Source organism: Exophiala oligosperma (assembly GCF_000835515.1).
Source record: "Exophiala oligosperma strain CBS 72588 unplaced genomic scaffold supercont1.8, whole genome shotgun sequence".
NCBI lineage: Eukaryota > Fungi > Ascomycota > Eurotiomycetes > Chaetothyriales > Herpotrichiellaceae > Exophiala > Exophiala oligosperma.
Window position 1 is genome coordinate 445,902 of NW_015622825.1, and position 25,766 is coordinate 471,667.

At 51.9% G+C, this 25,766-nt stretch overlaps 10 protein-coding genes across 12 annotated transcripts; 4 read left to right on the plus strand and 6 right to left on the minus strand.

Moving 5' to 3' along the window:
- Positions 1-188: 188 nt before the first annotated feature.
- Positions 189-470, minus strand: PV06_08185 (uncharacterized protein; the record flags this gene model as incomplete). Its single annotated transcript, XM_016409492.1, has 2 exons — positions 189-409; positions 434-470. 2 exons carry the CDS (start codon positions 468-470, stop codon positions 189-191), a joined length of 258 nt encoding a protein of 85 aa, XP_016259800.1.
- A 1,166-nt stretch (positions 471-1,636) lies between these two features.
- PV06_08186 lies at positions 1,637-4,082 on the minus strand. Of its 2 annotated transcripts, XM_016409493.1 has the most exons (3): positions 3,527-4,082; positions 3,402-3,446; positions 1,637-3,278 (listed from the first exon to the last, which is right to left on the minus strand). In XM_016409493.1, the coding sequence occupies exons 1-3, from the start codon at positions 3,929-3,931 to the stop codon at positions 1,791-1,793; spliced, it is 1,938 nt and encodes a 645-aa protein (XP_016259801.1). In that variant the 5' UTR covers positions 3,932-4,082; the 3' UTR covers positions 1,637-1,790. The 2 variants fall into 2 exon arrangements, with proteins under 2 accessions (XP_016259801.1, XP_016259802.1); XM_016409494.1 differs by lacking the exon at positions 3,527-4,082 and having other exon boundaries at positions 3,402-3,471.
- Positions 4,083-4,670: 588 nt separating this feature from the next.
- PV06_08187 (uncharacterized protein) lies at positions 4,671-6,393 on the plus strand (the record flags this gene model as incomplete). The annotated part of the gene is made up of 4 exons (XM_016409495.1): positions 4,671-4,833; positions 4,904-5,154; positions 5,215-5,383; positions 5,444-6,393. The coding sequence occupies 4 exons, from the start codon at positions 4,671-4,673 to the stop codon at positions 6,391-6,393; spliced, it is 1,533 nt and encodes a 510-aa protein (XP_016259803.1).
- Positions 6,394-7,496: 1,103 nt separating this feature from the next.
- Positions 7,497-9,280, plus strand: PV06_08188 (uncharacterized protein). The gene is made up of 2 exons (XM_016409496.1): positions 7,497-8,143; positions 8,266-9,280. The coding sequence occupies exons 1-2, from the start codon at positions 7,575-7,577 to the stop codon at positions 9,212-9,214; spliced, it is 1,518 nt and encodes a 505-aa protein (XP_016259804.1). The 5' UTR covers positions 7,497-7,574; the 3' UTR covers positions 9,215-9,280.
- A 65-nt stretch (positions 9,281-9,345) lies between these two features.
- PV06_08189 lies at positions 9,346-11,152 on the minus strand (the record flags this gene model as incomplete). 2 transcript variants are annotated; one of them, XM_016409497.1, is made up of 3 exons in its annotated part: positions 9,346-10,701; positions 10,800-10,956; positions 11,073-11,152. In XM_016409497.1, coding segments are annotated over 3 exons (1,460 nt in total), but the record flags the coding sequence as incomplete, so codon positions are not given. The 2 variants fall into 2 exon arrangements, with proteins under 2 accessions (XP_016259805.1, XP_016259806.1); XM_016409498.1 differs by lacking the exon at positions 11,073-11,152 and having other exon boundaries at positions 10,800-10,991.
- An 815-nt stretch (positions 11,153-11,967) lies between these two features.
- Positions 11,968-13,314, plus strand: PV06_08190 (uncharacterized protein; the record flags this gene model as incomplete). Its single annotated transcript, XM_016409499.1, has 2 exons — positions 11,968-12,230; positions 12,291-13,314. 2 exons carry the CDS (start codon positions 11,968-11,970, stop codon positions 13,312-13,314), a joined length of 1,287 nt encoding a protein of 428 aa, XP_016259807.1.
- Positions 13,315-14,103: 789 nt separating this feature from the next.
- On the plus strand, positions 14,104-15,937 carry PV06_08191 (uncharacterized protein; the record flags this gene model as incomplete). Its single annotated transcript, XM_016409500.1, has 6 exons — positions 14,104-14,427; positions 14,485-14,580; positions 14,635-14,739; positions 14,795-14,940; positions 15,015-15,565; positions 15,621-15,937. 6 exons carry the CDS (start codon positions 14,104-14,106, stop codon positions 15,935-15,937), a joined length of 1,539 nt encoding a protein of 512 aa, XP_016259808.1.
- A 510-nt stretch (positions 15,938-16,447) lies between these two features.
- Positions 16,448-19,343, minus strand: PV06_08192 (uncharacterized protein; the record flags this gene model as incomplete). The annotated part of the gene is made up of 2 exons (XM_016409501.1): positions 16,448-18,721; positions 18,777-19,343. The coding sequence occupies 2 exons, from the start codon at positions 19,341-19,343 to the stop codon at positions 16,598-16,600; spliced, it is 2,691 nt and encodes an 896-aa protein (XP_016259809.1). The 3' UTR covers positions 16,448-16,597.
- Positions 19,344-20,961: 1,618 nt separating this feature from the next.
- Positions 20,962-22,723, minus strand: PV06_08193 (uncharacterized protein). The gene is made up of 2 exons (XM_016409502.1): positions 22,669-22,723; positions 20,962-22,612 (listed from the first exon to the last, which is right to left on the minus strand). Exons 1-2 carry the CDS (start codon positions 22,677-22,679, stop codon positions 21,661-21,663), a joined length of 963 nt encoding a protein of 320 aa, XP_016259810.1. The 5' UTR covers positions 22,680-22,723; the 3' UTR covers positions 20,962-21,660.
- A 638-nt stretch (positions 22,724-23,361) lies between these two features.
- On the minus strand, positions 23,362-25,391 carry PV06_08194 (uncharacterized protein). Its single transcript, XM_016409503.1, has 5 exons — positions 25,189-25,391; positions 25,004-25,129; positions 24,876-24,947; positions 23,974-24,823; positions 23,362-23,911 (listed from the first exon to the last, which is right to left on the minus strand). Exons 1-5 carry the CDS (start codon positions 25,300-25,302, stop codon positions 23,616-23,618), a joined length of 1,458 nt encoding a protein of 485 aa, XP_016259811.1. The 5' UTR covers positions 25,303-25,391; the 3' UTR covers positions 23,362-23,615.
- Positions 25,392-25,766: the final 375 nt, after the last annotated feature.

Here is a 25,766-nt window from a genome sequence, read left to right on the forward strand (position 1 = left end):
GGCTGATGGAGCTGTAGATCAGAACAAAGCTAGAATATCCGATAACCTGATGGAGCGAAGACGGTTCGAAATCGTGAGTTTTTAAGTAGGGTAGCAAGCAACCCCGGACGCCGCTCCACTCAATCTATTGGGCCCACGACCTAGACCTGCCGTATTAGTAAATTACTCAGCCTCGCTCAGTAAGCATGTTATCTTCGGCAGTCGGCAGTCGGCATTACCCCTGGATTGCTGTCCGGGCCAATCGCCATCAGAGGGACGGCATCATCCATATGTTGCCATAGCTGGGAGCCCAGGACCTCTAACGTTTGCTCAATTGCGGCTTCTGGCGAATACCGACTCCCGGGTGTCGACATGTCTTTCCGGTGGCCTACGCTGTGGCGTTCGTTGTACCGTATGCCGAAACCGTTAGCTGGGCAGTGTCACCCGCACTTACCATTGCGAATGCCCGTGGACAAGTGTGCATAAGTCATTAGCTGAGGCAAACAGCCGAATATAAAGCCTTCAAAGCCTTCAAAGCCTCCAGCAAACATAAACACACTTCCACTGAGCCAGTAAACAGTAAAAATGCCATCCACGGTAACAAACAGCGCTGCTCTCCCGCGTGTCTCCGCCGACGCCGGGAGTGAGGCTATTCTTAGAGCGCTTCACAGCGCGGGCGGCGTCATTCTCGAGGGGCTTCTGAGCCCAGAGCAAGTCGCCGCCATGAACGATGAGGTTGACGTGCCTCTGGCCAAGCTGAATCCTGGCTCAACGCACGAGTCTGAGAGCATCAAAGCCTTCCATGGAAGCAACACCAAGCGCCTGACGGGGCTTACGGCCAACAGCAAGACATTCCGTGACTACCTACTAGACAACGACATTTGTCACGACATTGCAGAGCGTATCTTCCATCCGCAGACCGGCACGTACTGGCTGACGACCGCGCAAGTCATTGAGATTGGGCCCGGGAACGCAGCGCAGGTGCTTCATCGCGACCAGGACCAGTTCCAAGTCTTTCACCTCCTTGGTCCCGACGGCCCCGAAGCCATACTCAACTTCCTGGTGGCGCTGACCGACTTCACCGACGTGAATGGAGGCACGCGCGTGATTCCTGGCTCGCATGCGTGGCCGGATCTGTCGGTATTGGGAACACCAGAGGCAACGATACCCGTGGAGATGAAGGCGGGGGACGCGTGCCTCATCACGGGCAAGACGGTACATGGCGGTGGCGCGAATAGGACAGCGGATGAGAAGAGGCGCGGAATTGCATTTACGTTCCAGGCATCGTTTTTAACGCCAGAGGAGGCGTATGCATTCATAACACCACGTGAGGTGGTGGAGGGCCTGTCGCTGAGGGCGCAGCGCATGATTGGGTATAGGTCGCAGTATCCAAAGGGTAGCCCTGGGTTGTGGCAGGCGAATTATTCTGAAATCGGAGACCAGATTGGGTGTCCCGGTGTAGAAACAGTGGTGGAGGAGCTTAAGAGAGGTAAATTCCGACGGTAATTGGACTCTGGACCCGGCCAGGGTATGGAAAGCAGTTTGGAAGTACTCATCCTCATCCATATCTGTAATGGGCAGCTATTCTAAGGTAAACTGGAAGCAAGTCGGACTAAATGCGGTGTTTACTGTTACATTGTTCGCCGACAAGCAAGCTTTAACAAAGACACGCTTGGAACCGGAAACAGACATGATATTGAGAGCAGCTCGATACCCTTCAGCTGGCATGTCAGACCGCCACGTCTAATCACATTTCGTTGCTTCCACGCATCAGTCTATCATGGTCTCACGATGAATCTAGGCGCGTCCAGCTAAGGAAAATCCCACCACTTTTCGTGCAAGTCTTTCAGATCAATCTCCGACGGCACCCTCAGGTAGGACGTTATGTCTGATTCCGGATCGGCCTCGAGGCCTGTCCAGCCGTTGCCGAAATACGCGAATCTGTTCTTGCTGTTGTTGAGGTAACTGTATTCCCAGTCCTCCCACCTCGGCTCCCGTCTGACCGTCGTCACATGTGCCGCACTGCCAGGCCAGATGCCGTGGATCCTCCCACCCGGTCGCCCACCGTTGGCCCACGAGCTGCAGTTGTCCGTGAGGACGGTCTTCCGGAAGAACGCGTCCGAGTACTCGACAAAGTCGTCGGCCGCCTGTCGTGAAGGCACGATCGTCGCTATCCCTTGGCTGCTGACCTTTCGCAGAACCTTCGCGTAGTACGTCAACTGCACCTCGACACTGTGTGGGACGGTCCCTGACGGGCCGGTGCCGTGAGGTCCTGCGATGAACAAGAGGTTTGGGAACCCCGGCGTGGCCAGACCCAGGTACGAGTACGGGAAGCCATTCGGTCCTTCGGCGCTCCAGAACTCTCGCAGGTTGACTCCGTTGCTGACGATGTCGAATTGTGGTGCCAAACTAGCCCCGGTCGCACAAAATATAGCATCCACCTCGCGGTGCCTGCCGTCCACCGTCTGGATCCCAGTCGCCGTGAACTTCTCGATCGGCGTCTGGACGAAGTCGACGTTGTCTTGAGTGATGGCCTCGAGGTACCCCGGCCCCGGGGTCAAGCGTCTGCAGTTGGGGTTGAAGTCGGGGATCAGCTTCTCCAGCAATTCAGGCTTCGTCGCTATCCGCTTCTTGACGATTTCTATAAACTGCTCGCGCATGCCTTCATTTTCCTTGGACCCTCTGAAAGTCGAGGCGAACCGACGCCAGTACTTGGCCTCGATTTCTTTCCTGAATTTGAGATAAACCCGAGGATCCTCGAATGAGGCCAATTCTTCCGCCGAGTAGGGTTGTGCCTCAAAGGTCCTCTCGTCGCCGGCCCACGATCCGGCGATCCAGGTCTTGTTCCGGGCGTAATGATCCAGACGGTTGACCATGAGCTGTAGGCTGGGCACCACTTGGATTCCACTCGCCCCGTTACCTATCACGGCCACGTTCTTCCCTCTAGGGTTGAACGAAGGGTCCCAATTTGAAGTGTGCCGTATCAAACCTTTGTATTCGTCAATGCCTGGGTATTCCGGGAGCTTCCACGTGTTGAAACGTCCCGTGGCGGTGAGGACAAAATCAGCGTTGTCGACAAAAACCTCTTTCGTTTTGGTGTTTTGGATCGTCACCCGCCACTGTGAAGACGCATTGTCCCAAATAACAGTCCGAACTTCCGAATGGAAACGCATGTACCGGTACGCATTGTACTCGCGAGCTCGACTTTGCCAGTACTCGAGGATCTCGGCACCTCGGGCGAATTTCTCGGACCATTGAGTCTTTGGCATGAAGGTCGACTGGTACACGTTTGACGGTATCTGCCGAAATGTCAGTGACAACTTCGAGAACGTGGGAAGTCTTGCATGAGTGAAGTGTACGATTCATGTCGGAAGGAACCCATCGACGATGAGTGTTAGGTATGTCTTTGGGCCGACACTCACATCACAACGAACTCCTGGGTAGATATTTTCCAGCCAAGTCCCTCCCTGCAGCACACACTCTGGTCAGTCATGGGCTCACAAGGTGGCTCCTGTTGTGTTTTGAGCCTCGTCGTGATTGTAAATACCACGTCTTCATTCTTCTCGTACACGACCAGGTCGATCTTTGGCACCTTGACCGGCAAAAGTATGCTGGCGAGGACACCTGACAATCCAGCACCGATCACGACGACTCTCAAGCTTCTGATTTCATCGATGCCGTGGTCCTGAAGCTCAAAGTCGCTCTTGGGGACCCCGATCGGGTAGCTGAGCGGAGGGTCTCGAACTCCCAGAGTCTCGACACGTGCCTCGTGGATGCTTGTTGTCGACTTGACGCTGCTCGGATCGGTATGTCCATCTTTGACGGGCTGAGGATAACCATCAATCTCCGTCGTGACAACCAGTGGCACTTTGCCGACCGAGTAAGCAGAAGCTGTATGCCCCCCAGAACCTCCGGCTCGGTCGTCAAAACTTTGCGCGTCGACGATGGCCATCCCGGACACTCTGGTCAGTGTATTGCAAGGTGACAAGGGGACAGTTCTTGGCTGGTTGATCCGAGGAGTTTGCTCTCCTGCGATCTCGCTGACAGTGCCAGCCGCGGTATAACAAAAGGTTTACACGATATTTCAAACAAGCACACTATCTAGAACCGCTGTGAAGAGCCGGAAAATCACAAAAGGATACAAGGAACAGACAGTGGGCAGAATACTGGGTTTCACGTGGCGTTATTCCGGTGGAAAATGAGGTGAGCTTCTCGGTATGGGTATTTTGGTTTTGTGGGCCCTTTCACGAGCACGTCTTTGTTCCACATGTTTACATCATTCCCACATCTCCAATCAAGTCTACGACGGCTGTTCATGTTTATCGTCTTGACAAGGACTTGTCCGCTATTGTTCACTTTGCACTCGATCTCCTATCTGATGAGGATTGAAGAAGCACTTGGCTGGGAAGGCTCTTTCCCAACTTGGTCCCCTAGTTACATGTGACAGAGACATGGGTAAGAAAGTTCTCATTGCTTGTCGCCATGCTCAAGAACGAGAGTGAGTGGTTCTAGACTGCAGATAGGTAAACCTTGCAGAAGCTTTCTCGAAGACGCAATGATGAGCATGACTGACGCCTTCAAGTTTGGTAGCGATATGGGGAGAAGAGAGAACATAAGTTCTCGCTTTGGGAACTAAATACAAGGTTGTTGCATGATCCATGTCATAGAATTCCTGATAGCGAACGTGAACCATGGGTAAAGAATACCATACCGCTCGGAAATGGCACCACATCCGCTGGTTCGCTCCGGACGACACCAAGGAGGAACGTCGGCTGATCTGGAAGCTCGATTTACTCATCGTTCCCTATGTGTTTCTGGCTTATTGGACAAAGTATATTGACCAGGCGAATATAAGTGAGCAGTACCTGACCCCAAGAAACATCTTCACCACACTCACTGACTTGTGCTTTTTGTGGTGGCACAGACAATGCATACGTCGGAGGTCTCAAGGAAGACCTTGGGTTTCATGGTAATGAGCTTGTACATCTCCAGACCATCTATGTCGTCGGTGCGGTTCTGGGGCAGCTACCCTTTTTGTTCTTGTCGACACGCATCCCGCTTCACTGGTTGATTCCAGTTCTCGACATTGCCTGGGGGATCTTCACGTTGTTGCAGTACCGTGTAAACAGCTACGCCGAGTTGATGGCATACCGATTCATGGTGGGCTGGTTCGAGGTATGCATTGATACTTCCCTTTTCGATCACTGGTCAGCTAATCAAAGGCCTTGTTTCCAGGCTGCTTTCTTTCCCCTCGTCCATGTGATTTTCGGGTCCTGGTACAAAGGCCACGAGATTGCTCGCCGTGGTGGCTTCTTCTATGTCGGCCTCACTCTCGGCACATTGACTGCTGGTCTCATTCAAGCGGGTGCATCTAGTCGACTAGATGGCGTCCACGGCCTTGCGGGTAAGACTTCGTCCGACTCTCGTCGTGCAAAAGAATTCATGCTGACTTGGGCTTGCAAAGGCTGGCGGTGGATGTATATAATCTGTGCCATAATCACTGTTCCAATCGGCATACTTGGCTACTTCGTCCTTCCCGGCACCCCTGCCCAGCCGAATCGATTGTTTTTGAAGCAGAGCGATATTGACCTGGCCGAGGCACGTCTAAAGCGTGACGGGCACAACACGTCTGGTGAAAAGGCCGGGCTGGGGACCATCAGACAGGTCCTCACCAACGGTCGCTTCTGGGCTTTGTTGCTACTCGACATCTTCTTCTGGAACGGATCCATCAATACTTCAAGTGGGGGCTTCTTACTCTGGCTCAAGAGCCTCAATCGATATTCGAAGGCGCGAGTCAATGAGCTGGGATCAGCTTCTCCCGCCCTGGGGATATTTTACACACTGTTCATCTGCTTCAGCTCAGACCTCCTCTGGGGCCCTGCCTGGGCCATAACGGTCGCCCATACCTGGAACATTATCGGCTTGATCATCCTGGTGGTGTGGGACGTCTCGGAATCGGCAAAATGGTTCGCCTTCATGACGACGTACTCGGCCGTCGCCATGTCGAGTGTGTTGTACGGGTGGGTGAATACTCAACTGCGATACTCACCGGCTCAGAGGGCGTTTGTGCTGGTTCTGATCAACACGGTCTCGCAGTCGACGACGGCGTGGACACCACTGTTGGTCTTCAAGACCGTAGAGGCACCACGCTTCCCCAAAGGCTACGCGTTCGTGCTGGCCAATGCGGTCTGTCTGATCGCTCTGGCCCATATGATCAAGTTGTACATTGGACGAAGAGCGCGTGTTGTCGAAGATGTTTCTGATGATGGCAACGAGACTGGGTCCAACAAGTCAAGTGGTAGTGGACGCAGCGATGGACTTGTGGGGAGAGTTGAGGAAGAGACACTTGACAACAAGGCAACCGATACTGCTGCTCAAGATACCGCGATCGTGATACAGGAGCGCTCTGTGTAAAAGATGCGTCAAGGAGAGCGGCACAGAAGGGGCAATGTTGGTGTAAAGCGGTCCGAGGACACGACTTCAAAAACCATTACACAGATTGCAACGTCCGTAAATAAAGGAGAAGGAAATGAAGCCTTAATGGCTGTTACAACTCAGTATCGTGGTCTTCTATTGGTGGTGCCGGTCTCTGAGGAGAGAGAAAAAGAGACGGAGTCTATGGAAGTAAATGCAAGTAAAAGACAACGAGCCGAGGGGATAGGGCCACCTTCCATTCCGTCTTTGATAAATCATCCGAGGCAAGCACTTGACACAGATGAAAAATAGTTGAGCCTTCTCTCTCTCTCTCTCTCCTGTGGAGGCTGCAAATGTATCTACTATGATAGTGGATATCTACAAGTCTAGAACCAAACAATCGTGAGGAGCATCTTTTGATTTCGTACACCAACATCATTGATAAGTATAATGGTACTGATCATTACTACTGTACAGCATGAGTTTCCGAGTACCTTGCATGTTTGGCACTAGAAATACTCCCACTGGTTGACAAAGATTCCGAGAGGTTAGTGTTCGAGAATTCACCTTACAAAGGAACTCCATATGTGGGTTTTCTTTTTTTTCGAACCGTTCTTAGAGCGTACAGCAAAGATATTCGCCATCGTTCAGGAGTATGGCGCAATAATGACCACAATTCCCATTCCCACAACCCGTGGGATTTGTCACCCACGTTGTGAGATAGACGGTCGAAATCAGATTGCAATTGCGTGATTCGATCTTGATTCGGAGAACAGCGGTTTGTTTTTGTAGCGACTTTCACGGTCGTAGAAAAACAAAACGACGCATGTGGCAGGGGAGTAGAAGTTGTACGGTACTGTTATTAGTTAGTTGCAAGCAGTATCCAATTTGATTCCGATGTCGTGCTGGGCATCTTGTGAGGTCCACTGTTAGCCTGAGGTGTGGCAGTAGTCCTCTTTGTTTAATCAACTTTTCCTGTTCTTTTCTCGAAGTAGTGTCAGCTGTTGTTTCACAAACTTTGTCTCTGTCCAAACAATAGCCTACATTATCCCAGAATTTAGAATAAAGTACCAGAAAAAGAAAAACGGAAAAAGAAGGACCAACGAGAGACGAGGGTTCGAGTTACAATCCGTAGCCATCCACAAGAAGAAGAAGAAGGAAAAAGAAAAAAAAGGCCAAAAATGGGAGACGTCAGCTCGAATGGAAATGGACAATCAACCGCGTCAGGATTCGCAGATGTCCCAAAGGATCGAATCCTCCTCAACGCGTTCGACATGAGCACGGTAGGGCACCTGTCTCCCGGACAATGGAAGAACCCCAAGGACAGATCAGCCACCAAGCGAGACTTGCAGTACTGGATCGACCTCGCGAAACTGCTCGAGCGAGGAGGGATCAACGCCCTGTTCCTCGCGGACACGTACGGCGGGTACGACACGTACGAGGACTCTCTGGACAATTGCATCCGGCGCGCGGCGCAGTGGCCCATGACGGACCCGACGATACCCATCTCCGCCATGGCCGCCGTGACCAAGAACCTCGCGTTCGGGATCACGGCGTCGACGTCCTTTGAGCCCCCGTTCCTGCTGGCGAAGCGCTTCTCGACGCTCGACCACCTCACCAAGGGCAGGATAGGATGGAACATTGTCACGTCGTGGAAAAAGGCCGCGTTCAAGGCCATAGGAATCGACACCCCCATCGACCATGACGAGAGGTATTTGCAGGCGGACGAGTATCTCAGGGTTCTGTACAAGTGAGAGAACATGCGCACCCCATTTCCCAACTTCCCTTGACCAAACCTGACAATTAACCCACTTGACCACCCACCGGGGACCAAATTGTCGACACGATATCTGACGTAGATGTACTACACAGGCTCTGGGAAGGTTCATGGGCAGATGACGCACTGAACCCGGACCCCGAAAACGACACGTACGTCGACCCGGACAAGGTGCGGACCATTCACCATCACGGCAAATACTTGAACCTCGACACACGACACATCGTCGACCCGTCTCCTCAGCGCACACCGTTCTTGTTCCAGGCCGGCACGTCGCCCGCCGGAAGCGAGTTTGCCGCCACGCACGCAGAGGCCATCTTTGTGTCGTCGCACTCCCCCAAGGTACTGCGCCCAAAGATCGACAAGATCAGACGGCTGGCCGCGGAAAAGGGTCGCGATCCCCGCTCGATCAAGTTCTTTGGCACCTTCACGCCCATCGTGGGCAGGACGGACGAGGAAGCGCGCGAGAAGCACGACGAGTTGAAGAGGTACGCTTCGATCATAGGCGGCCTGGTCCTCTTCAGTGGATGGACGGGGATCGACATTTCCAAAATCCCGATCGACCAAGACATCACGGCGGCCGATTCGACCGAGGCGCACAAGGTCACGAGCATGCTCGACGCCTTCACCACGACGAGTCCCGACGTGCCCAGGTGGACGCCGCGGGTCGTCGCCGAGAAGGCCGCGATCGGGGGCCTCGGACCCGTGGGCATCGGCAACCCCTCCAGGGTCGCGGATGAGATGGAGCGGTGGATCCGCGAGGCCGATCTGGACGGGTTCAACCTCGCGTACGTGACCACGCCTGGAACCTTTGAGGACGTTGTGGACCTGTTGATTCCCGAGTTGAGGAAGAGAGGCCTCTACCCGGAAGCACCCGAGGATGGACTCACCGCGAGGGAGAAGATTTATGGAAAGGGTCAAAAGGGAGTGAGAGGTGATCATGCTGCCGCGGCGTACAAGTACGACGCGTATAAAGAGGATGAGCCGTACAAGAAGCCTCAGAATGGGCTTGACGGTGCTGCGGACGAGATCAAGACCGGGTGAGGTGGGAAATATCTAGCTGTCTGGTTGGGAGACATTCGACTGGTAACACCCGGGTGGGAACATATAGAGCCCCGGAAAATGAATAGTCGATGGAATCCAATGAGACAGAAAATTTGAAGAGTCTAAAAGGTGATTGTCTTGTTTTTCTCGAAGAAAGTTGAATGCGGCGGAGGGCGTCGTAGAAGAAAGTCACCGTCCAATGGCGCTAAGTAGATTCTCTGTGGATTCTTTGACCCGATACATCTAGTACCTCACTCTTGCACCTCACTCGTGCTGGTAGGGAGGAATTTCATGCTCCTTTGTCCACTTGAATCTGCTGCCTGGATGGTCACTCAAAAGTGATGCCGAGCCGAAAAATTGTTCCCGAGCCGTGAGTCCCTCCTGTTCCACCCCATTGCGGAAGATGCCTCGCTTCCTAAGTTCAGGTAGTAAATACTCGATAATGTCCTCAAACGATCCCGGGTTCGTCACGTGATTGAGGTTGAAGCCGTCAATATCGGCCACTTCGACCCAGCGCTCCAGCTCGTCCGCGACAGTTGTTGGTGATCCTACAACCTTCCCATTCATTCCTCCCACAAGCAAGTACTCGGCAATGCGGGCCTTGTTCCACTTGAGATCTTTGCTCCCCGGCACTGTATCCGCCCAGCCATGTACGATCGATTGAATCATGGGCTTCTTGACAAACCGGAAATCTTCGTCGTCGGAATAAGTGGACAAATCAACGCCCGTCCAGCCGCCAAAGAGTGCAAGAGCACCCTCTTTGTCTCCATAGGACAGCAGCTCTTGGTGTTTCTTCTCGGCTTCTTCGTCTGTTTCACCCAAGATGACGCATATGCTGGCAATAACTTTCACATGCTGGGGATCTCTGCCAGCCTCTTTGGCAAGCTGACGTATGGCATCAACCGATGGACGTAGTTTCTCTGGGAGTTGTGCCCCAGCGAAGATTACTTCGGCGTGTTTGGCACCAAATGTGCGACCAGTCTTGGAAGTGCCAGCCTGGAACAAGAACGGGGTTCGCTGCGGCGATGGCTCGCAGATATGAGGCCCCGGCACGTTGAAGTGTTTCCCTCGGTGATTGATTTGGCGAACTCGCTCGCCGACGGCATAAACCCCTGACTCTCGGTCCTCCACCACGGCGTCGTCGCGCCAACTGCCTTCCCATAGCTTGTATAGCACGTCCATATACTCCTCGGCAATTTCATACCTTGTGTCATGCTCGACTTGTTGTGATAGGCCGAAGTTGCGAGCTGCACTATCAAGGTAGGATGTTACAATGTTCCAAGCAATACGGCCATTACTAAGATGGTCAACTGTCGAAAATCTCCTGGCCAAGGAGTAAGGCTGTTCGTATGTTGTGCTTGCCGTTATGCCGAACACGAGGTTCTTCGTCACGGCTGCCATTGCTGGCACGAGATACAATGGATCATTGACCGGAAACTGTGCCCCTGCACCGAGTGCAGGCGTAGTATTGGCCGGGCCCTTGTAAACTGGAATTTGTGGTTAGAATATACCACCTGTGCCGTAAAACCGTTGCGAAATGGTTGATAGGGGGATGAGAGGTATCCCCCAGTACGAGTAGACCTACCATCATAGCAGCCAAGGACGTCGGCAAGAAACAGTGCATGGAAACCAGCCTTGTCAAGCAGCTGAGCGAGATCCGTCCAAAAATTCAACTTTTTGTAGTTGTTGGTCTGATTCCGAGGATGTCGCCAAAGACCTGGTGCTAGATGACCCGGTGTATTCTAGATTGAAGCCTGGTCAGTCATGTCAATAGGAGCGAAGGCGGCCAAGTCCCTTGAAGATTCATATTGTTCTTCTTCCCCCAATCTGTCTGGGCGAATGTGAAATCTGAACTTACCATGGCAAAGGCATTGAGGATGAGCTGCTTTTTGGGCGCGGAACTGCTGGGCTTGGCATTTTCTGACGCGTCGCCCATTTTGATTGGCAGTAAGAGCAAGACTAAATTTCCCAGCAACAACAGTAACACTCGACCTCTACTTTCGGTCCTGTTTACTCTGGTGAAAAGAAATATCTACGACGAAAGATAGACACGGAGTGGTATGAAGACCAGACGACTACTGACAAGCCATCTTCATCGATCGGCATGGGACCGTATGGCTGCCGATAGCCGGAATCATTGTTCAACCACCTACATCACGCAATCGCAACGAAGAGCACGCAATGAACTACAGTCTGGTGTATCCAGAAGCGGTCATCCAATGCCCCGCGTGGCCCTTCTTATGCGTTTGCAAGTACCTGTGGTCAAGACTTGGACCTGGAGCCCGTTCGGATATGTCCACAGATAGGGAGAGTGCTTTTCTGGGTGCTTTGCTGGGTTCTGGCACTCCTAAGGCTCTACGAATATCCACAATGATTGCACCATATGTTTATGGCCCAAGATTTTGGAGAACGGTAAGGCTAATTGTGCCATAGTGGCTTTCGAGCACACCTTCGATAAGAAGCGTCTGTAATTGATCAGACAGGTATCTTCACGGCTGGTTGATGTGCAAAATCCACAAAAGGCGACAATAGACATGTCGAATCTCCCCGTTAAGCCTTGGGTTGCGAGGTAAGGCCCATCACACGCGTGCTGGTTGTGCTTTTCGCAAGGTGAACGGCCATGATTCGTGCCTGAGCTGCTTTTTCTCTCGACAATCCTCGGATGCTGAGTGCCAGGGTACTGAACGCCATCTCAAAGTCATTCTTGAGGTATCTTGTGGCGCTTGAATTCGACAACTTGTACCTCCACAAACATGGGTGTGCTGCAGTTCTTCAGCTTCGTCGGATCGTCGAGTCCATCCAAGAGTATCGCCGCGCCAATATTACTTTCCGACCCCGAAAAGCTGCCTAACCCATCAGACAGTGTTGGTCCGCAACAACGAGTGCTATTACTCCATGGCCCAAAGCAGCGTTATGTGGAAGTAACGGACCATCCTACTCCTTCAATATCCAGCAATCGAGAGCTACTGGTTCGAAATATTGCAATCGGTCTCAACCCTATAGACTGGAAAGCACCGTAAGACCTTGCAAGTCCAACGCTTTGCAAGTCCCGACTTGGACAGCTGACAGATCCCAGAGATTTCAACTTTGGTATCCCTGAGCTGCCTTACATATCAGGAAGGGAGTTGGTGGGCGAGGTGGCCATCTGTTCGAGACGAAAATCCCGTTTCAACCCCGGTGACAAGGTAATTGTCATATCTACCGACTACAGAGATCTACGGAAGGCCGCGTATCAGCAATACGTCGTCGCGACAGATTTCAATGCTGCACGACTACCTCTCAACATTACGCCCGAGGCCGGCTCAGCTCTGGGCGTAGCCTTCGTAGCTGCCGCACTGTGTCTGGGGATATGTGCCGGTGTCGACTTTACGAGTGTCGCCAACGGACCGGATCTCTTTTCTATGGTCAGGAAGTTACAGGCCACGCGTCTGCCCGCAGACATCAAGACCGAGTGCCTCGAGGGCATAGACGAAGTCTCGAGGGCCAAGAAGGGTGACTGGATCGCCGTCTGGGGCGGTTCCTCGACGAGCGCTTTCATGCTGAACCAGCTTGCCAGACTTGTTGGTCTCAAAACCATTGTCGCCATCGATCATCGAAAACACGCCCTCAAGATTGCTTCTACGGTCCCTGCTGCCCAACCAGACATTGTGGTCGACAGTCACGACCCCCAACGGGCGATTGAGATCGTCAGATCGGCCACCGAGAAGAGGCTCCGATTCGCCGCCGACACAGTGGGAAAGGACACGGCGACACATCTTTTGGACTGTTTACAACAACGCAATGCGCTTGACGACGAGCCTCTCTCTACCACGACACAGGGAGATCTGCTTTCATCTCACCTGATCGGCCTCAGTGGACTGCCAAAGGCCTCGCCGCCGTCCAACGTCGCCTTCCACAATGTCCCCATCAAATTGTTCCACGAGATCCCCGAAGTTGGAGAGTCCTTGATGCTCTGGCTGGAACGGCTATTGGGTCAGGGCCTTCTGGTCCCCCCTACTGTGCTCGGGGTCCAAGAGGGTTTCGGTTCTATCAACCACGCCCTGGACAGTATGAGAAGAGGCGAGGTCAGTGGAGGGAGACTCGTCGTGAGAGTTTCCTAAATTTATGAGAATCGCATTGCGTATTTGAAGTGAGCAGGGAATAGACGTATACATTTATAGACAAGATGTTCATTGGCCATGGGTGCAAACACGTAGCCATGATACGAGTAGATATCCCTTCCAAACAGATTAGACTCGGCCAGATCGATTGTCGCAGAAGGATTACGCCACAGCCGACGGTACGTGATATGTTGGACTCAGTCGACCACGTTTTTGAAGGTCGAACTTAGCCATTCCCGTGGAAAAGGGAACCCCTGGTCTGAGGCACGTTCCGAGAGTATCTGCCACATGTACATTCGATGCAGTTCCCAACTTCCCACAAGGAAAAAAAAAATTCGATTCGTGCTATAGACCTCTTGTCCCTGGTGGTCATGACCACTGTGAAGGCTGGAAAACGCCCCACAAATGTCGCCATCCATGTCGATATTGTGCAAGAACGGATTCTAGAAGAGATCCACGCTCGAGCTCTTCCAATTAACAAAGCACGAACAATGTTCCGAGAGTTCGCACGCAATTTTAGTTTGAATGAGGAATCCCAGCAAAAGGACAAGTCCGCTATCCATGTCACGAAGAGGCTAGATGACCCGGAAGCGTCCCATCCAAGGGCATTCCGAGTTTGCGGCTCAATCCTCAAAAAGAGCCACCAGTGTGCAGAAGTTTTAAAAAGGTAAATACTGCCACGAGGTGAGGTCGGTCAGTTGCGGACGTCACCCCTGTCAAAGAGAACCAAGAAAAGTCTCTTCGGACTTTTCGTACAGACTCGACGCCTGTTCTGTCGACTCTATCATCATGGGGGAGATAACTTACGAGGCCTCCAAAGCTGGAGAAGCTGGCTTGCGTACCGAGGAGGCTCTGACCAGGTCATCGTCGTCTTCGCTGTCCGATCAGAGGGCCGCCTTCCTATCGACTTTCTCGGCCGAAGAAGACCGCCGGATCATGCGAAAAGTCGACAAGAGGTTCCTGTTGCTCATTGGATTGATGTATATGCTCAAGAATGTGGACTACACCAATGCTGCGACAGTCAAGGTGCTACAGGTCGGCGAGCCTCGTAATATATTGAAAGAGCTTCACATGACGCCGGACGAGTACAATTGGGTACAATCAATATACTTTGTGAGTGTCATGGAAAGTTTCCTGTCCTTGGAAAAGGGTTCTAATTGCATGAAATAGATCAGTTATATCGTCTTCGAAGTCCCTAGCAACTTACTGCTGAAGAAAATGACACCAAGGCACTGGCAGTCTCGGATCATTGGAACCTGGGGAGTTGTGCGTTCCCTACCCGGTTCCTGGACATGGAAAAAAAAGCTGACAGTCCTCCAGGTGCTCGCCACCCATGCTGCAGTCACGAACAAGCACGGCTTGTATACCGCTCGTTTCTTCCTCGGAATGATGGAGGCTGGATTGTTTCCCGGTCTTGCAGCTCAGGTAAGTTTTATCAGAGCTTCCAAACATCACCCTCTGACGTATTCATCCAATGCAGCTCTGTTCTTGGTATCGTAGTGACGAGATGGGCAAGCCGATCATGTGGATGTTTGGCTTTCAGAATTGCGCTGGAGTCGTTGGTAGCTTGATCGCGTACGGAGTTTCGTACATGAATGGTCTGGGTGGGTTGAGTGGATGGCAATGGTGAGTCGGGGCTCAACAGCGGGTCGCACGAGTGATGCCCCTGGTCAATCTTTGATGCTGACATCCATGTCCAGGGTATACCTTCTCGAAGGCCTGTTCACCATCCTCTTCGCCGGTGTCGTCTTCCTCGTCCTTCCCGATTACCCCAAATCCAAGCGTTCCGCGAAATGGTTGACTCCGCGAGAGCAAGAATACATCGAGATGCGACTTACAGAAAATGCTCCACGCACGGAGGACCCTGCTTTTAGCAAGAAAGAAGTACTTGCTTCTTTGAAGAATCCTCGGACGTATGCGTTCTGTCTGTCTCAGATTCTCATGAACCTGGGTGGATACGGCCTGCAATGGCAATTGCCGACAGTCACCACCGGCCTTGGATTTGCAGGACTCCCTCGGAACCAGTTGCTCAACATCCCTCCGGCAGCAGCAAGCGTCTTGTCGATCATATTTGCCGGCTGGTTTCTCAGTCGGGCGTACATGACACGACCTGCATTCATCATGATCATTTGTGCTGGGGCACTGGCATTTTTCCTCGTCCTCGTCACCGACGTCAGCCGCACTGCGACGTACATTGCTTGTATCTTTGGCACCATGTTCTATTCAGTGTATTTCATACCATTCTGGGCTTGTAAGTTAACTGCCGAATCTTCGTCCCAGTCCCAGCTAGTGCTAACGTCATACAGGGCGCTCTGCAACTCTGGAAGGCTCAACCGGCACGGCGTTTACACTCGCATTCCAATCCTGCATCGGTCAAGTTGGTGGGGTTGTTGGACCACAGTTGTTCAGACAAAAATATGCACACAACGGATACAAGGTTTCCTTTGGCATCTGTGCAGGAGCTATTGGTGGGAGTTGGCTTGCCAGTGCCTGGACATGGTATCTCACTCGGAAGAACGAGAGCGACGTTCGCCGGGTGCGAAGACTCAGGATCAAAGCCAAAGAGGAGGGTGGCGTCTGGGCTGGCGAGGACGTGAAGCTTCGGAATGGCCAGCAAGTGTAAAAGGGAACGGGATTTTGCACGCCTGATACCCGATATTAACAATGCTGTGAAGGTGGCATTTAGTGACCTCGACACTGGTATTAAAGCCAGTCCCAACCTTCCACGCCCTTGGCGACGTTTCATTCATGCCAATGAAGCTCAGGAGTCATTAAAAACGGATAGGGAAATCAGCGAGGCTGAAGGCGACGAAGAAGAGCATCTCATTTGGACTGGACACTACAGATTCAGCCTCATGAACAGACTCCTCGCTCAACAAATACAGATGGATGGATGTAACAACAAGTAGGCAAGCAACCATCATACGCATCTACTTAAAAGAGTATATGATCAAGTCAAGTTTGAATACATACTCCCATCACCATCACACACACAGAAGAGAACCATGAATATAATTAACGAAGAATGCTCGCGGGGCGACACTCATGGGAGTAGTTCTTTCATTGGACTCGTCAAAGCATGGCCCTTCTATGTGGCATCGTTCCGGTATAATCCTTTGAGAAAACAGTTGTTTACCTGACCATAAACTCGTTCACCCGTTCCCTTCCACGGCGCCGCAGATATATGCCCTCAGTCGAGAACATCGAACACGCAACAAACAGTACATAAACGAATCACAAAATCCAAAACCCAAAAAGCACGGCCAGCTATTTCCCTTCTTCATTACAGCTTGTAAACCTCGCCACTGTCCTCTAGGAACATGATCAGGTTCTGGTCTCCCATCTCCTTGAGTGCGGCAAGGACCTCGACGTCGGAAAATTCCTCTTGGTTCCTCTGCTCCATCGCATGGTTGACCGCAGCCGTGACATCTGGCACGGTGGCCATGTCATTCTGGAACAGGGAAGTGACCATCAACGGACCGAGAGCACGACGGAACATGTCGAGACGTGCGGATGAGATGGCGGCTGGTGGTGGCTCTTGAGTCTCGCCCTGCGATTGAGTGTCGGCCTGTGTGGAGGGAAGTTGGGAGCTGGGCAAAGAGCTGGCGATACTCATGCGGGACATTTGTGACTCTGCCCCTGTGTGTCTGGAGTGTCGAGAGCTGGTGGGCTGCTGCTGCTCTCCAGAGACTTCATGGTCGTAATCTTCGGCATCGGCTAGTCCAGTGCCACGTCCAGAAGCTCTGGCGTTGGTACGTCCGGATCGTTGGCTGCGAGTCTGAGGCTTCGAGCCACGCCCGCTGCCACCGGGTCTGGTGCCGCGATATGCTATATCACCATCAACACTATCGTCGTCGTCATCACTGGAAGAGTTGTTGGTCTCTTCGGAACTGTCTGCATCTGCATCGCGAGTCTTGCGTCTCTTTCTTCTTCCGTCCACCTTCTCGGGGATCTCACGGAACAAGGCGAACTTCAGGAGCTCCTCTGCTATCAGAGCATCCGCCTTCTCAACGCGACTGGACAATCTGACCTTCGCATGGGCAGTCGACAGACGGATCAGGGTTTCCAACGTTCGGGCCGTGATTGGGCTGGTTCGACGTTGGTTCGCCTTCATCTGGTCGTTTCTCAAGTCCGCATAAGCATTGACAATATAATCGCTCGCTTCTTTGGTCAGGTTGGGTTTGCATCGGCTCTTGGCGTATTGGATGTACTTCTTCAGGAACGGCATGCTGACAGGGTGGGCTTGAGAGTTAGCATTCCGACGTCTACTGGAGCCTGCAATGGTGAATCCAGAGTGCAAGACGGCATTGTACTTTTCGTACACTTCAGATGTCTGCTTCGCATTGTGCTCCTCTTGAACGCCGATTCCCAAGATCTGGTTAGCTTGTTCGCGAACGGGTGCACCTTCCTCGGTCCCAGGCGAGCGATATTGATGCATTCGGAGGACATGCTCAGATATCATGCGGTCTCGCTTATCGTCGATGTCATCTGTGACGATGAAGAGCAAATCGAAACGTGACAGTAAAGAATCTGGTAGGGCAATGTTCTTGTGTGGATCCTTGTTGCTGTCGTACTGGCCAAATATGGGGTTGGCGGCAGCAATGACACTGCATCTGGCATTGAGTGATGTGTGAATGCCGGCTTTCGCAATAGTCACGGTCTGCTGTTCCATGACTTCGTGGATGGCAACACGGTCGATGTCGCTCATCTTGTCGAATTCATCAATGCAAACCACGCCACGATCTCCGAGGACCATGGCACCAGCTTCGAGCCTCCTCTCGCCGGTCTCTTTGTCTGTGGTGACGGCGGCAGTCAAACCGACTCCCGAAGAACCGCGGCCAGTTGTGGCGATTGCCAAGGGAGCAGTGTTGAGCACAAATCTCAGAAGCTGGGACTTTGCGGTTGAGGGATCACCAACCATCAAGATGTTGATGTCACCTCTCAAGTGAGTACCGTTCGGCAAGTTCTTTTCCATACCTCCTAGCAGCATGAGGAGAATCGATTTCTTGATATAGTCGTGTCCGTAAATACTGGGCGCCAGTGATTGTGACAGCAGTTCGAAAATGTTGTGCTTTTTGGCAAACTTGTTGATGTTTCGCACGTCCTGGTCGGTATATTGCGCTTCTGCGATCCCACCGCCAGACTTCGATGATAGCAAAACGACGTTGTTGGCCAGGATCAGGGTCCTGAAGATAGAGGAGCCCGACCCAGCGTTTCTGTTGCCCAGGGATCTGAAGATGCCAACCAGCTGGATGCGATCTCCAGGCTTGACTCGGTCGACCATGTCATCGTCCATGATGACATCGACACCTCGCGGGAGCTGACCGGCCGGTGCTCGTTCTGGCATTTCTTGTATGCTGATTGTCTGGTGGTCTCGGTATGTGCAGTAGCCGTACTCGGTGACCAACTGCCGTTGTCATTAGTGCCTGGAATCTTTGCACGAAGATGCAGCCTTTGCTTACCGGATTCCCCTCTCCGTCTTCCTGCGGGTAGACACTCAGGCTAGCGGGCGCGTTTGCGCTCATTGTTTGATCTCTGTACTCTCTGAAGTGGAAGGTTTGCTTTTTTTCGTTCCAATGCACACTCTTGACAACTTTTGGCCGTACTAGACTGCACTTTGTGACAATTCCTTCCAAGCAGACCATTCGGTTGAGCAATGAGCTCCCCAAGGTCCTCGGATTGCAGGTATTTTCTCCAAACGATCCCGAGAACGCGACATAGTATAAGCGATCTTCATCTTGCTCGAAGGGAGGTCGGTTTGGGATCGTGCCGATGACTTTCTTGAGCGCGGCGTCGAAGGCGAGGGAATAATCAAATGGCTTGTAGAGGATACCGTCGGCGAGCTCCCGTGAGTGTGCTCTGATATCGTCGATGCTGACCACGAGTCTTCGCAGGCCGCGGTTGAGCATCAACACAATGTCGCCTCGGTAGGATCTGGCTTCATCGTCGGTAGGGTCCAGGAATTCGGTGGCATTGCGAATTCTGTCCTGCACCGCTTTATCGCGCAGTTGGAACGTATCGAGCGCCATGGTCAAAGTGGTTTATCGAGATGGTGGACTAAAATTGCAACGAGATCAATGTGTACGCCGACAATCAGGGGGGAAACGAATATCGGTGCAATAGCGCAGAACACGTCCGACGCGTTGACGCGTAAATTGGTTTTTTAGCGCGTCTCATTTATTGCTGAGTCACCTGGTTGACCAATGAATCCTGATGCCAAAACCAAAACGCAATAATAAAGTGCCACGCATTCTTCTTTTGCACTCTCTCTCTCTGCCTATCTGTTCGTATGTGTGTGTGTATATATGTGTATGTGTGAATGTGTGCGCGCTTTTCTCTCCGTACTAGTATGTGTCATCTTCGAAAGATATGTCAATTGGACACGACCTCATTCCGTACATTAGCATTTATTTAGTCCAACGACGGTTCCTAGTGTTTAAAATTAAGCTTATTCAATCATCCAGTTTGAGAATGTACGCCGTGCAAGCTTAATTTACCAAGGCTGCGCATTGCTTTTGCCCTGAATCTCCTCCGTCCTGTTCCAGGCCAACTCGACTGCAATGTGTATGCGGTCATTTAGTTCCTCAGTATGGCGATGACAACGCGGCGTCCCCGACCTTCCGAGATACAGGACTTTATGTGTTTGGCAGACACGCAGATGTCGGGGGAATATATCGGCTGGGGGAGGCACTGGAATGATCTTTTTGTTCAACAACGATGTTACAGTCAAGGTAGCTTACGATGAATACACCCAGGAGCATGTTCAATATGCAAAGAAAGTCTATGAACGTCTCGGCAGCTGTGACGGCGTGATCGTGTGCTTCAATCTCAGCCCCTGGAGTTCGCATGGCCTGTATGGACATCAGCCAACGGGGTGATGACTTCGTAGAAGTCATCATGGGAGACAAGTGCAGCTCTGACCTCTCCAAACACCAACATCACCCGTCAATCGCCGAGTTTCCACGCAGAGGAGACCTTCCGAGGACTCAGAACCTCTGGCTGGGGCACATCATCGAGAATCTTTGGACCGAGAGCTACGACGACCTGCCATAAGCTGTCTGCGGCAGTGGACTCGGTGGCACAACAGATGGGAGCAGAGAGAGGGAGGTTGGCGGGATAGGGCTGACGACGAAGAGATACTATCTGACCATGATATGCAGAAGTAGTTTGGATGGTAGCCTGGCCGGACTAGGAAGTGCCGGAGCCCTTACACTCGTGAGTTCAATGAGCACGTGGCCCATGAATCGTGCGTAGTCCTCGAGGCACTTCGAGGCACACATGAACAGTCACCATAGAGCAGACTTGTATAATCCTGTTGCCTCTTCCTCATACGGACGTCGGGCATCCGTAGACGCGACTTGAAACACCACTCACTATATCCAGGGATGAAATCTTCATCTCTTCCAAACTGCATTTGCGGATTTCAGACCTGAAGCATCTCGTACTATGGCCCTCCGGCAGGGCACCCGTGAGGGCCCCCGGACAGCGTGACCGCAGCCTCAAGGTTACATTGCTTCCCAAAATCTGGTCACTAGGCTTACCTCTCTCTTATTGTTGCCAGGAGGTCCAAACGCATGGCAATATTCCACCGAGGAACCGGTCAGCATATCGAATTGCTCATCAATTGCTTGTGTAAATTTCTTGTGTTGCTTGTGTCACTTGAAACGTGGCCAGACCATCGAGTTCCTCTTACGGTAGATGGCCTCCCCGGTCTACGGTGACGTCCCCTCTCTGAGCTCGTATAGATATGTCCCTTTTCCCTGGGCGCGCAGGTGCGGTCAGCACCTCGCAGGGACGACGCAACCCCACGTACTCAAGGGCATGAAGGCGAAGTTATCAAGCGTTGATCTTCTTTCTCTCCCTCTCCCAGCTTCACAGACCTTGATCATATACACGAGTGGTTTCGCTTCATATCTTGAAGAGAAGTTATACCAGTCAAAGCCATTTGTCACCATGTCAAACCCGAACTATTGTGGTTGCCAAGTGGTCCACCCAGGTCCTAAATATCACCGCCGTTGCACCAAGAAACCGAATGGCCACCTTCCATGCCATAACTTCGAGCCTCCTGTTGAAGTTGTTCGTCTATCCAGTCAACACAACGTGGATCACAAGGTGGAGCACGTTTATCCAGCCTCATCGGTCAAGAAACATGGCAACTGTCCCAACCATCGATCCGAAGCTTTCTGGTACGCGGGTGGGAAAAGAATTGATAGACCGAAGACTGGAGGCAGAGACCCAGGCAGCTTGGGACCAGCCAATATCATGATCAAATGATCAGCCACCTGGAAGCTGCTCTTTCACTGTCGATTTGCACCAGAGGTGCAGCAGGCCTAAAACACTCGGTGGTCAAGGTTGAAGAGTCAAGAGATTGTCCGCCGACTGAGAAGGAATCGGAGCTTGGACTTCTTCGGGAAGTTTTGCCTGGTCAAGGGCTGCGGCAAGCTCGTTGGAAGACTTAAAGGACATAGTCCAACAGTTCTCAATGATGTGACCTAGCCAAACACCTTCGGTTGATGGAAGGTCTTCTCGTCGAGTGCCTGTTAACAAACTATCGGATTCCTTTTCCCCCAGCTCGAATTTACACTTTTTTCCGGTGATTACTTGATACATGACGGCCCCGAATTGTCCAATGTCGATCAAGATTGAATAACCAAAATCGTCGGTGCCATGCAGATCCCATTCGAGAGGCATCAAGGTTGACCCTGCAAAGTCGCAGAATTTGATGGCCAAATGGTCGTCGAGCAAGAGGTTGTCCAGTCGAACATCAGCGATGATGATCCGATGTTCGTGGATATACGCCATGGTGTGTGCCAATGTGACAAACCAGCGTAACTGCGTCTGCCGTGTTGGCCGCTTTTGTTCGTCGAGAAAATGTCGAAGATCCCCGCTCATTCGATCCATTCGGATCGAAGGATCGGTCGACTCGAGATCGTGGCAGCGTACGATGCCATGGTGGTTCCCCAGTCTCCTGTACATTGCCTTTTCGCACTGGATCTCCTCGATCAGGGGGATCCGGTCATCGTAGTCGCCCTCCTCGGGTGTCAGAGGTTCCACCTCGTCTGGCAATCCATCAACCCCACGGATGATTCCTCTCGAAACGTAAGGGATCTTGATCGCCCACCGTCCCTGCTCAATGACAAGGCCTGTTGACCCTAGTCCAATGACCTTCTGGTTCACGATTGTGCCGTCGAGATGTAACCAGACCATTCGGCGCATCGAGGAGCAGATCCATCCATCATCCATGACTTCCTCCGTGAACCGGGACGGCGAGCAGGAGTCAGCGGGAGCACCTGGGTTTCTGTGCACGTGTGTCAATAACTTCATGTGGCGATCACGGGATTGGTTCCGACTTACGCGATGGCCATAGCCGATGATCAAGTAGCGCTTAAGTCGAGAAGCGAGAAGAGCATGACCGTAGTCTGAGACTCGAGAAGTGCACCCCCTTTTACGACTACTAGAAAATAAAAGGCTGCGGGAGCGCCACAGGTCGATCACCGACGATCACGCTAAGCCTCGATTCGGATTGCACGGCCACATTTGAGGCTGGGCTTTAGTCAAGGCTTAGTCATGCACCTAGAGACGGAGGATTCCAACTCCATAACTGCTTAAATGCTTCCCACAAACCAATCTTGCCCGGCACTGACCAAGAGTCTACTAGCCGCTTTACATCTTGTTCAGATGCGTCGATCTGAATCATGCGTCTTTGGTTATACGCAATTGCATGCCCTCGTCAATGGGACTTTCTACTGGTGCGCGGGCGACCTCTGTTGAGTACTCTCGTGCACCTCTTCGTTCATTGTGTACCTGCAAACAGAAAACCATCATTATATACCAGTAAACTAGTTCGAACTACAGCGTACAAATCCTGTACGTTTACAAGAATGTATTGCGTCTATACCGCTCGTCTACAATATTATCTCTAACACGCATATATGTATCTAATATAGTTAAGCAAGTAAAGCCTTCCTCATGGCCATGTGCCGGTCAGAACATGGTACATAGTACAAGAGTACCTATATACCGTGGCGGCGGCGGCGGCGGCAGCTTCAGTTGAGACAGATAATTGTAGGCCGTAAACAGCGTCTGTAGGTTTAAACATTTCCCTCAATGCTCCCAAAACGCCCTCTTCCTGGATTTGATACGAGAAAAGGGTCGAGCAGAAACATCAACAACAACAACATCACGATACCTGAAACGCCCCCTTCTTCTTGATCTCTCGAGTCTTTGAGTCGTTATCCAAGTCAATCGTGGTGTACATACCTTCTTCCAGTACTTTCATACTTTGTGCTCCGGCGTTGGTATCATGATGTTGCAACAACAGGTCGAAGCGTCTCTCTGGATGAAGAAAACACCCTGGACCATGTCTTGGACCCCTTTCTTCCTATCGACCACCACTTCTTCGGCGAAGGAGATCTTTGACGGCTCTTTCCTTCGTCTCCTCTAGGTTCTTCTTCAAATATCTGCGTCGATGGTTTCGGCAACTCCAGAAAACCCATCGAACCCTGCCTCAGACACTGTTGCTTCTTCCAAATACACAAGGCTTGACATATGTGCTCGCGCTCGTCGTGACCAAGGATGTACGTGTGGAAAGAGTATGCTATCGAGTAGTCAGAATTCGCAAATCTCCCTTTCCTTCTTCTGCGAGTCAAGCTCACTCACCGTCAAATTCAGTGGCAAAGTTTCTCATGTCCGCCTCAGAGAGCCCTCTCAACGTCTGTTGCACGGCGACGGCGCGGGTCTTGCGAGTGTTGGAATAAAGCTTGAGTCGTTCGTCGACCTCACTATTAGGTGTCTCGGGCTCAAGGATGACACCCAGTGCGAGAGCGTCCTCCAGTGCCATGGCGATTCTTTGGCCACAGTATGGTGGCATGGGGTGTGCTGCGTCTCCCATCAAGGCCATCCGGTTGGATTGAAATGTCATCAGTGGGTCCATGTCCCAAATCGGTTGATCCTGGAGGTCCCGGTCCAAAATATTTTCGAAGAGGGCCATGCATTCGTCGGGCAAGCCGGCAGCAAGTCGCAAAAGCTTCTTCTTGCTCGACGGGTCTCTCCAGTCCTTGCTCAAGTTCTTGAACGCCATACGATCTTCGTAAAGGAATTTGATGCACAGGTTCTGGCCGTTCGACGCCGGGGTGATGAGAAGGCTCTTCTCTTGGTGGTTGTAGCAGTGCGCCCGACCGTCTGTCTCGATGAATTTGATCGTCCTAGAGTCATTCTCGAGCCGTTCGCGAGGGATCAAGGCTCGGAAGACGTGACGCTTAATGCGGAATCGCCGAAAACTTCCTCCAGGTACGAATGATCGACAAACAGAGTGCACACCATCAGCTCCGATGACGACATCTCCATCTGCTTCTGTCCCATCCGAAAAGTATATCAAGGCCCTGGACGGATCAATACTAACGACCGACTTTGAGGTGACAATGTCAATCTTGGGACCGGGTTTGGAGTTGTCGTGTGCAGCCTCCCAGAGAGAGACAAAGAGATCTTGGTACGTCGTCTGATACCATGGCTGTGACTGATCAGTGCCGATCCTTACTGTCAAGCGAGAATACGGTGTATACCCAAGCCTTCTCATCAATATCGTTTTCAATGGCATCAGCCGAACCATCTTCCTCTATTGACGTCCTGATCATCTGCCGATAATTAACCCTTGTACGTGTCACCCAGCGACTTCATCATTCATCCTCACCATCTTGATTCTCACCGCTCTAATCTGAGCGGTGTCAACGCCTAGCATATCGAGGGCGCGAAGAGAATTCGGGAAGATTGTGATCCCGGAGCCCATTGTATCTGGGACGAGTGCTTGCTCATAGACCTGTTGTTCCGCGTCAGATACAAACCCTTTCCACATCCAAAAGCTGTGAGGGAATGTACAGTAACATGATGGCCTTGTGCCTTGAGGGCAATAGCAGTGGCTAAACCGCCAATTGATCCTCCTGCGATAAGTACTTTGAGACCGCAGAGCTTATGTGCACTTGGTTCATCCATATCGGCGTGACCGTTCAAAACACCAGAGGGGGATTCCAGGAATCAGAGGTGAAACGACAAGTCGTGGCCTGATGAGATGAGAGTTGAAGGTCACAGGTTGGTAACGAAGTTTCCTGGACTTCGTAAAGGTCATGGCATGTTAGAACTAGTCATGCATCGACCCAAACCAGCCTCATTGTCACATTTTTGGATCGGCCACAAAACCTTGTGCCGCACAGTCTGGGTGGTCGATATCGATGTCATGGTACATGCCTCTCAACAATGGGGTTCAGGTTGCCAATGATTTACATCATGCAGAGGTATTTGCAGCGAAAGGTCAGTGCTTGATGTATTCAATAAGAGAAGGTTCGCGCACGGACAACTATCCCAAAAGTTTGGATTGCCGCGGTCGATGGATGACTTGGCACCGCAGGTTCAAAAGGAGGATTCGGTTCTGACAAGGCAAGACAACAGTGTCATGAACT